This window comes from Ceratotherium simum, chromosome 29 (genome assembly GCF_057802395.1).
Source record: "Ceratotherium simum simum isolate JZ-2026a chromosome 29, ASM5780239v1, whole genome shotgun sequence".
Lineage (NCBI taxonomy): Eukaryota > Metazoa > Chordata > Mammalia > Perissodactyla > Rhinocerotidae > Ceratotherium > Ceratotherium simum.
Window position 1 is genome coordinate 30206872 of NC_141928.1, and position 11623 is coordinate 30218494.

The 11623-nt window shown below is 36.4% G+C and overlaps 1 protein-coding gene across 1 annotated transcript; it reads right to left on the reverse strand.

Annotated features, from left to right (window-relative positions):
* Positions 1-10498: 10498 nt before the first annotated feature.
* On the reverse strand, positions 10499-11295 carry LOC101401730 (olfactory receptor 13C8-like; the record flags this gene model as incomplete). The annotated part of the gene is given in 2 exon segments (XM_087419385.1): positions 10499-11197; positions 11200-11295. Coding segments are annotated over 2 exon segments (795 nt in total), but the record flags the coding sequence as incomplete, so codon positions are not given.
* Positions 11296-11623: the final 328 nt, after the last annotated feature.

An 11623-nucleotide genomic window follows, 5' to 3' on the forward strand; every position in this document is an offset into this window, starting at 1 on the left:
ACTTGTTATGGGCCAGGCATTATTGTCAACATTGAATTCAACTTGGACATAGTTGCTAAAAAGTATAGTTTCAAAAATTATAAAGATAAACATGAGAAGCATTATACTATAGATCACAAAATTTCTACCTTTATCTATAATTTGTATGTTTTTATGCTTAACGCTATATCATAAGAAGTTTTCCACATATCATCAAACACTCAGGGAACACATTTTTAATGGCTGTATAGTATTCTATTTTAAGAACGTTTCAGGATTTATTTAATCTATTCTCAAATAATGGGCATTTACCTTGCTTTCATCTTTTCTTCCTATTATAAACAATGCTGCAACAATGATTATAATGTATTCTTTAAGGGGAATCTTTATATTTTATTTATTTTTGGAATTACCTCAATCACTTTCATAATGAATTATGCAAGTAGAGGTAAACATATTCAAATGCATACTCTTAAACAATCATACCAGTGAAATAGTCAAATTCTAAATGATTGAATGTACAAGGTAGAAATTATCTTAAAATTAATCTAGTTCTAAGACATATGAGATAACAGAAACATATCTACAATATGGTTGATGTTTATCTTGCTTCTTCCCCCAAATCCAGTGATGGGTAGAGCACTTTATGAGCTCACATAGGTTATTTTTGGGCAATTCTCATTATTAGAAAGTTCTTTACATTTAACGATATATATATCACTCTGTATGCAACTGTCATCTTTCCCTGTGGAACAACAAAAAATAAGTATACATTCCTTTTTTGGTGACGATATTTCAAGTTTCATTTACAGATTGCTATTTCTGAGTCTTTCTTGTACCAGGCTACAATTCTTTGTTCCTTCAGCCATTCCCCATGAGTTTTGCTAAAATAATTAAGAACATATATCGCTGAAGAGAACATTTTAGGATTGTGAGGTTCTCTGTGATAAATAAGTATTGCTCTTTTGCGTTATGTTTCTGGTAACTGATTTTGCCTGAATCCACAGGAGCAAAGCATTCTCTGTCATTTAGGAGGCAGAAGAGTGCAATGGTTTAGAACATTGGATTCAGGAGTTAGGCTGCCCAGCTTTGTCCAGTACTACCTCTATGACCTCAGCGGAGTCACTGCACCTATGTAAAACTTGAGTTCCATCTCTGTAAAAGGAAGAAATTAAAAATTCCTACTTGATATTGTTAGTCTGAGAATTAATGAGGCAATGTGTCTGAAGAATTTAATATAGTTGTGGATGCAGGGTAGGTACTCAATAAAAGTGCTTGCTACTCTAAATATATTGATGATTTCAAATATGCATCTTGCTATTACAGAATAAGAATGGCTTTGGAGTTGGATGCATATTTGTTAGCACCCCAGTTTCCAGACTTATAGCTTGTGACCTTGAGTCAGCTATTTAAGCTGTAAAATCAGTATTATCACTACCTTGTAGGGCTGTTATGTGAAAAAGAGTACTTATCATGCTTCTTGGTATTTAATAGGCACTCTATAAAAGACAGCATTATTATATTTGATTACAAATCAGTAAACGTGAGTCTAGTTTGCCTACTGTTGATGGTACAATTAATCACTCCCAGTTTGTTTTGCTAAATGAAACAGAAATATAATCATTCTGCTTCAGTTTGAAGCTATAAAAATCAATAGAAAGAGTATCAAAATGAATCAATGCCACCAGAGAATGGAATCTATTCCTTGATGAGTTGGGGAAATTATGAATTGTTTGTAACAGAAAAAATTGTGTACCTTACAGTTTGATTACACAAGGTCTTGACAACTGATTTAAGATAATTCCTCCTAAAGTAGAGAAGGCTCCTTTTCTTGATAAATGTGTTCAAGTCAATTTAACTCAACCGCACATTGGCAGACCAAAAAGCCGTGGGAGACACAAAGATGAGTAATGCACACCTCTGACAAGTCATGAGAGGTCGCATTTCTGCACTAGCTTCCTAACTGGTCTCTCAGCTTCACTCTTGCCGTCCTTCAATATATTCTCCAGACAGCAGCATGGTGGATCTTCTTAAAATGTGATACACATCAAACCACTACTCTGCTTATAGCCTAATATGTCATTCCAGCTGGGTTTCTGTTCTGATATGTCCTTTCCTATGCCTTATGTGTCAAATATATTTTTGAGTATCATCCCTTGTCAGGGCCCAGTGTCACATTCATACTAAACTGAGAAGTGGGCACTCCTTGATATCTTGTGAGGACTATCTTCTGGACAGTAAAGTTTGTCTTGAGATGTGACAAGATTGCAGCTGAAGTTTGACTACATGTTCTCCACTTTCATGTGCGGCACAGGTTCCTCAAAAACAAATGGGAAAATATTTGTAAGAAGCAGAGCTCATACTTTCATGGGTCAGCCCTGTCATTCCCACGCTCATCTTTGCATGTTTCATTTGCAGCCAGGGCTAAGGTAGCACATTTTACTTTTCCTGGAGCTTTCTGTGGAGTGCAGGTGGGTGAAGAGCAAGGTAAGACGGGAACAGAGGAGTTGGCAGGTCAGCATGGCCCGATTCCCTTCTCACTGCAGATGCCTGTGTCCAATGCCAAAGGGACAGAGGCTGATAAATTTTTAGTTGTGATGAGTCCTAGATAATGTTAGAAATGACATATATATTTGCGACTTTCAGGTATGAGTTCTCTAAAATTAGATTGCAAATTTGAGCAATCATGAAAAATCCCAACAAAAGATCAAGAGGTTTGATCAACCCTGCTGCCCTTACTCACACGTGTTACATACAGCAGAAATATACTCTCATTGGATCATCTGATGGATATCTGAGCATATAACCATGGTTAGAAAACTTGGGCATCCACATATTAAATTTTCTATGATAGATGCTCACATATCTAGATGCAGATGAACAAATAGTGTGTTCCTCTGTATCCCCCAAAAGAACCCTAATAGAACAGGTTGCTCTTTGGAAGAGATCATGACTATTCCACAGTGATTCTGAATCAACACGATGAATAGTCCTGTTGCAAAACTGTGCTAATTCGTATGACTATTTATTTACCATTCTTTGTTCACTTGCCATTTATCATCTTATTGGCCCTGACTTGGGCACTTGGCCATATTTAAATATCATTGTAGATTAAGTAAATTCAGAGTTAGAAAAAAATCTTAATACTTATTGAATCCTACTCTAGGTGGGAGGAATCCTCCTCAGGATTCTCCTTTATATTGTCCTGACCCATGGTTGTCCTGGATTTATATGAATTTTGGAGCAAACATTACTCTCCACTTCAAAAGTTAGATCACTCTATTTCCAAACAACTGTAATGACTTTTTAAATCACAACACTAATTATATAGGCCCTCAATTTTTTCTGAGGATGAAAACGAACTAACTGCATGATTTCTCGTCTTCTGGGAGTCACAAACTCAAAAATCTTCAGTGCTATGCAGTGAATGTACTTGAGTAAACAAGCTGGGTCTAAAGCAATATGGGGGGTGAGGACTGTGGCAAATCTCTTTAGTTCTACGTGACTAAACAAAATGCATGTGCTATAATATTCCCTTTCTCACCAGTTTATCACCTCTGACTCTCTACTCGATGTTTTCTTTGGAATGTGTCTTCTTTACCCTGTCTGGTTGCATTTTGTGATGATGGAGTGATGGTAGTGCATACAGCAGTGCTTTCTCTTCACAGAATAAAATGATTGCACTTTTAGAATTTTCCACGATGATCTAATATACGTTTGTCTTCCAGTTTAGTTTTAACTAAGGAGGAGAAATGCATCTGCTAGGAACAGCTCCAGATTCCCTCCAGAAAACTTGTGGAGGGAAGAGTGTTGTTAAAAAGTTACAAGTTCGCTTTAACAAGCTTGACTTTAGCCTGTTGCAAACACATGGCATCCCAACACTATGTAACCTATTTGTACCTTAACGTCAGAAAGAAGTAGGTAAGTCAACTTTTAATGATGTCTTCTGAGATGTAGTTCCCTTCTCAGTGTAACTATCACTGTGTTTTATCTTCCTGTGAGAGGACATTACCAGGCTGTGAGACAGCAAGTAGAAAAGAAATCACGTCTTCCTAGGTTAACTGGCCTCTTTGGAACCACCGTGTTTTCATGGCTAGAAGTCATAGAGAGCTGAAAATTGTCCTTTGTTTATTTGCTAAAGTGATGTATAGGAAGGTCTTTTAGCCGTCAAAAATATTGAAATGTGGTGTTTGGAAGTGTATGAATTTTGGAGTCTGTTTAGTTGTTCTCCAATCCCCACTGTGCCACTCCTAGCTGTGTGACCTAAGGCAATTTGTACAATTTTTTTGGACACCACATTCTTTCTTGTGTAAAATCATGTGCATCTTCAGGTTTTTATGAGGAATAAATGTATCTGCAATGTAAGTGATGTGATGAATGAACTGGTACATTTAATCCTCACAAGAGAAGAGAAACTGAGGTTCAGAGAAGTTATATTACTTGCATACGCTATAGACTAGTAAAGTAGATATGGAGGTGCGATTCCAATCTAAACAGTTTGACTTTACATCCAGTGTCCTAACTGGTAACGTTTTCTGCTTCCCTTGATAAACTAAAAATTCTCGCACCCTAAAAATTCGTCTTCCCTAAGGTGCAGCACATTGAAAATCCATGACCCTAGGTTTATTCAGCAATTTTCTGGTTGGTTAAAACATTACGTTCCTGGTGATTACCACCTGTTACCTGTAAGTGTAGAGATATCTATGAGTTTCTCAGGAGGATGATGCAATACTGGCCTCAAGACCAAGTCAGGTACTATCCACTCTTATTCATGGCCTTTGCCGCAATCATTGAGGACTTGATCATCATTGTCCCCTGAATTTGCCTGTGTATCCATTTAACAGCTCTGGAGAAATTCTGAGGTTACGTTTAGTTGGGATATCTTAACTTTCTTTCCCTCTAATAATTTGGATTAATTTTTCTGTTTCAGATGCAAATGGACTTTGAGATATTTCCCTCCTGACTAGGAGGCAGTAAAAGAAATAATGTTTTTTTAGAAAAGACTATGGTTTGAAAACTAGATTTTTCCTTTAGAATGTGTGTGATCTTAACATCTCTGCATCTTAGTCTCTTCATCTATAAATTAAAAGCAAGGAGATATACCTTTTAAGATTATTGTGAAGATTTCATAAGAAATAATAAGATGTGAATATATAGCATAATGCCTTGCATAGTGGCTTTGCATTCAAGTTCTCTAGATCGTTCCTCACCCTTATCTTCCTTTTCTTTTTTGTTTCCTTCCTTTTCTCTTCCTTATGAAGCCAAGTTTCCCATAGAATTTAAGTTTGAAAATTTCCCTCAAAGAACTGTTTTTTCTGTATCTAGTAAATTTTAATTTGCAGTGTTCAATTATATTTCATTTCTTAGCAGAGTTGCTATTGAAAATATTTTACAAAGACTATGGCACAGCTACCACCCAATCAGAATGGACACCAACTACAAACAACCAATACAGCTCTACCAATGAGTAGAAGCTCAGGTCTTATTTTTGAGTTGTAACTTTTTGTCTGATCTATAATCAAAGTTGAAATTTAGCTGGCATACATTACTATGGCCACATTGCTCATTTATGGCGGGCGTTCACTTTCATTTATTGGAGCACTTGCCATAGAAGTTTTACATATTTTGAATATCACTGCTAGTTGTTAGTCATTTAGAAGTGTGTTTCAATTATCTCAGATTATAGAGATCTTTAATTAATTAATTATTGTTAATTTATTTGATAGAATATAGACTATTTAATATAATTTCTTTGAAATTTGCTGATTCTTGCTTTCAGCTTAACAGAATATCAATTTTTATATGTTCTATATGTGTTTTAGAAGAATGTGTATTCCATAATAGTTGGGTTGTTAAGTTTGTTAATTGTTTTATTTAAATCAAAGAATTTCCATTTCCTCGTTGTGACTTCACATATTTCTACATTTCCAGAACTAGACTTGCTATTTGTAAAGTGGGGGAAAATATTAGCTCCTTAAAGAATTATTAGGAGCCAATAACATGAACTTGATAGCAATTTTGGAAACTATATGTACCCTCCTGAAGATATTTTTCATTCACTTATTTAGTTACTTATACATTAATTAAACAAATTTATAGAAATAGCACTCTATGTGCCAGGTGGAGAACTTAGGTTGGTGCTAGCTATGCACTGGTAAAAGAAAAGAGTTACGCTTATGTTTCTTTCTCTCAAGGTCCTAAGTTTTTCCCTTCTCGCGTATGTATTTCAGGGTTTGGTAAACTACTTACTGTTTTCCTTTCATATACTCCTATGATTATTATTACATCATTTTAGACTATACTAAAGTGATTTTCTTAATCTACATTTTAGACACAAGAAAGCAACTGCAGAAGAAACACAAATGTCTTGCCCAGGACCTTCTGTTATTTAGTTGTGTATGGAAATGATGGTCTGACCAAAAGTGTTGCTTTAGGTCTATCTGATTCACTACATTTCAAGCAGAGAATTGCATATTACATTGCTTTTATAGATATTTCTAGACAGAGTAAAAACTTGACAGGGTTATTCATTTACCAGAAGTAAAAGCTGAGCGACAAATTCAAACCTCTGAAGAGGTGGCACTAGTAGGCTACTGGTTCTGGGTTACAGAAAAGGAGACATAAAAACTGAAATCAATACTGGAAACAGCTAAGGAGCTGCCTTGTCATGGCGAAGAACAAAAGCTGGGGTGATGTTGACAGGAACAAGGGGCAAATAGGGAGGCTCAAGTCCCTTATCTTCCTCCAACCTTCCATTCTCTCCCTAGCAACTCTTTTGGAAGAATTTAACAGAAGCCTGCTAACAAAGGAGAAATGTGGCTTTCAGTGTCCCAATCCTAACTCACAAAGCAGAGCATAGAAAAGTGGATTTGAAGCTAAGAGACAATATATTAACAGCATCAAAATTACTACATAAAAGCAAGGATGAACATCTTGTGCCTACTCAAAGCGTTATGACCTATTAAAGTACACCCAACACTAATAATAATAAAAAAAAAGACAGCTAATGTTTATTGTACATTTAGGATGTTCTAAGCACTATTTAGCACCGTGCATGTGATAACTTATTTAATCTTACGAAGAAACCATAGTTCCTGCTAATAGGAAAGGAAGATATTATGGACCTATTTTTACAATTTGGAAGTAGCTATAGTCTTTTACTTTAGATTTGTGTTCTATATTTCATCTCTCATAGACTCCTCAAAGGGCTAGAAAAAATGAATGCATTTCTCTGTTGAAATATAGAACTCAATTCCTTCAGTGGATGTCACCACTCCTATTTAACATAGTATTGGAAGTCCTAGCCAGAGCAATCAGGCAAGAGAAAGAAATAAAAGGGATCCAAATTGGAAAGGAAGAAGTGAAACTGTCACTATTTGCAGATGACATGATTTTATATATAGAAAACCCTAAAGAATCCACCAGAAAACTTTTAGAAGTAATAAACGAATATGGTAAAGTTGCAGGATACAAAATCAACATACAAAAATCAGTTGCATTTCTGTACACTAACAACGAAGTAGCAGAAAGAGAAATTAAGAATACCATCCCATTTACAATTGCAACAAAAAGAATAAAATACCTAGGAATAAACTTAACCAAAGAGGTGAAAGATCTGTACACCGAAAACTATAAAACATTTCTGAAAGAAATTGAAGAAGACACAAAGAAATGGAAAGATATTCCGTGCTCTTGGATTGGAAGAATTAACATAGTTAAGATGTCCATACTTCATAAAGCCATCTATAGATTCAATGCAATCCCTATCAAAGTTCCAACAACATTTTTCACAGAAATAGAACAAAGAATCCTAAAATTTATATGGAACAACAAAAGACCCCGAATAGCTAAAGGAATCCTGAGAAAAAAGAACAAAGCTGGAGGTATCACACTCCCTGATTTCCAAATATACTACAAAGCTATAGTAACCAAAACAGCACGGTACTGGCACAAAAACAGACACACAGATCAATGGAATAGAATCGAAAGCCCAGAAATAAACCCACACATCTATGGACAGCTAATCTTTGACAAAGGAGCCAAGAACATACAATGGGGAAAAGAAAGTCTCTTCAACAAATGGTGTTGGGAAAACTGGATAGCCATATGCAAAAAAATGAAAGTAGACTCTTACCTTACACCATACACAAAAATTAACTCCAAATGGATTAAAGACTTGAATGTAAGACCTGAAACTGTGAAAGTTCTAGAAGAAAACATAGGCAGTACGCTCTTCGACATCAGTCTTAGCAACATCTTTTCAAACACCACATCTGACCGGGCAAGAGAAACAATAGAAAAATAAACAAAAGGGACTACATCAAACTAAAAAGCTTCTGCACAGCAAAGGAAACCATCAACAAAATGAAAAGACAACCTAACAATTGGGAGAAGATATTTGCAAACCATACATCTGATAAGGGCTTAATCTCCAAAATATATAAAGAACTCATGCATCTCAACAACAAAATCTACCAACCCAATTAAAAAATGGGCAAAAGACCTGAACAGACATTTCTCCAAAGAAGATATACAGATGGCCAACAGACACATGAAAAGATGTTCAAAATCACTAACTATCAGGGAAATGCAAATCAAAACTACAATGAGATATCACCTCACGCCCGTCAGAATGGCTATAATTAACAAGACAGGAAACAACATGTGTTGGAGAGGTTGTGGAGAGAAGGGAACTCTCATACACTGCTGGTGGGAGTGCAAACTGGTGCAGCCACTATGGAAAACAGTATGGAGATTCCTCAAAAAATCAACGATAGAACTACCATATGATCCAGCTATTCCACTGTTGGGTATTTATCCAAAGAACTTGAAAACACCAATTTGCAAAGGTACATGCACCCCTGTATTCATTGCAGCCTTATTCACGATAGCCAAGACTTGGAAGCAACCTAAGTGCCCATCAAGGGATGAATGGATAAAGAAGCTGTGGTATATATACACAATGGAATACTACTCAGCCATAAGAAACGATGAAATCCAGCCATTTGTGACAACATGGATGGACATTGAGGGCATGATGCAAAGTGAAATAAGTCAGAGGGAGAAGGTCAAATACCGTATGATTTCCTTCATTAAGTAGTAGATAATAACAACAATAAACAAACACATAGGGACAGAGATTGGATTGGTGGTTACCAGAGGGGAAGGGGGGAGGGAGGAGGGTGAAAGGGATAATTGGGTTCATGTGTGTGGTGATGGGTTGTAATTAGTATTTTGGTGGTGAACATGATGTAATCTATACAGAAGTAGAAGTACAATGATGTACACCTGAAATTTTTACAATGTTATAAACCAATGTTACTGCAATAAACAAAAAATTAAAAAAAAAAAAAAATTCCTTCAGTGGAAATGGGGCTTCCATTGCTTGCATTGACACTACTCTACATGGCTGCACTTTTCTGACAATGGAAACTATGTCAGTTTTGGGCCATCTTTGTCTTATCATCCAATGCCCCAAACCCTGTAGCTCCTCAGTTCATTGAACAACTCGACTCTTTCTCTTTTACTAGTTCTTATCCTCTTATTAAATTTTTGTCAGTTACCAATTCTGTCTAGTACTCCTATTGATTAGCAGCTGAAAGGTCCAATGCAGAGAAAGAAAATAGCCTCACCCAACCTGATCTCAAAGTCCAGGAGGAATTCTCTGCTACCATGTCACCTCTATTTTATTCGGTTGAAACTTAGGGTGCGTTACTGGTGGTTATTTTTAGTTTTCTTTGTTTCATTATGTACCAAATCCAGAAAAGTTATGGTAGCTGGTAAATAAAACCTGATCCTCAACATTATAATGCACATCACACAAAAAAGAAAAGGTAGCACTTTATTAAGGGAGTTCATATGACAAAATTCAAATCTAGTTTATTTAGAAAATATTACATTGAATCAAATTTCTTTTTGAATAACCTTTTTTACCTCAGATATGACAAGTATACATTTCTACATTTCTACATGCTGTATTTGACTTATTTATTTGAAAATATTTATTGAACATCTACCATGTGTCACATTCTAGTCAAGGTCTTTGGAATGTTGTAGGGTAAGAGACAAGTTCCTACTCCCAGGGAACTTATATGTGTTGTAGACACAAACAGTAGTTAAAAGAATAAATTAAAAATGAATATACAGCATGTCATGTGCTGATTAATAATCACTTTAAATAATTAATTGATAATATACTTATTTTTGGTTACAAAGTGCTTTTTAGAACACCTTTTGCCTTTATTATTTTCTAAAGTTTTAATAGTGATCATGTTTTGCTGGGACTTCCTAAGAGATTTTCAACGTTTTACATTTCCATAATAGTATTTTTTAAAACCACAAGCATATTTTATTTCTGCAGTTAGGACAAAAACTAATAATAACAACAGCAACCAAAATATTTCTATTATATAGTTTTGAATGACGCATGGTGTGTTTTTTTTCACATAGTCATTTTCTCTATTTGAATTTTGTGTCTGCAGCTGCTTTGAATACTGAGTCACATGGTATAAATCAGTATTCATATCCCATCAGAGAAGTGTTTCCTACCCAGCATGTTCTTCATCGCAGCCTTTTCATCCTTGTTCCTCAGACTACAGATGAGAGGATTGAACATGGAGGTCACCACTCCATAGAAGAGAGAGATGAGGACCTCAACGATGTCTTGATTAGCTGTACCAACAGAGCTTTTAGACTTGGGCTTTGCGTATATGAAGAAGATGGTTCCATAGAATATAATCACCACTGTCAGGTGGGCTGAGCTGGTGGAGAAGGCCTTATGTTTTCCTTCAGTGGAAAGGATCCTCAGAATAGTGGCAACAATAAAAATGTTAGACACGGAAATTACCAGCAATGGAATAACGAGAACAATCAGACATGACCCTGCCATACTGATCACATTGATTGAAATATCAGCACAGGCCAGTTTTAGGATAGCCAGAATTTTACAGACAACGTTGTTAATGACATTGTCAGCACAGAATGGTAATTGTATTGTGAGAGATGTCTGCACCACTGAGTCCACAAGCCCAGCAACCCAGGGTCCAGCTGCCATGGCCATATAGGTACCTTTGCTCATGTTGACAGAGTATCTCAGTGGGTAGCAGATGACCACATAGCGGTCAAGTTCCATCATGCCTGGAAGCACACACTCTGTGGCCCCCATGGCAAAGGAGAGAAACATTTGCACCCTGCACCCAGAGAAGGAAACCATTTTCCTTACTCTCTCAGGAAGCTGTCAAGACTTAGTGGGACAGAGGACCTTGTGTAGCAAATGTCCAGGAAGGAAAGATTACAGACGGAGCCAAAGGATTCAATTCAGACCTAAAATTAGTGCCGTTTCCTGAATAAGGAGAAATGGCCTACATCTTAAGCGCCTGTTTGTTTTGTGAATGAATTAGAGTACTTTCAATGGATTCTGTGTCTGTGAACAAGGATATTACTGGAAATATGTGTGTGTGTGTAAGTGTGTGTATGTGTGTGTGTGTGTGTGTTTGGGGGAGGCACTGTTTCTGAGGAAAAATTAAAAGGAATGGCCTGAGACTTTATGAGGCAAGGTCTTTGTATGCAAAACCTACTGTTTCTGCTCCCTGTGTGATGGCAGTGGCTATTTCCTTGAGGAACAACCCAAGACGAGAGGTGTCAA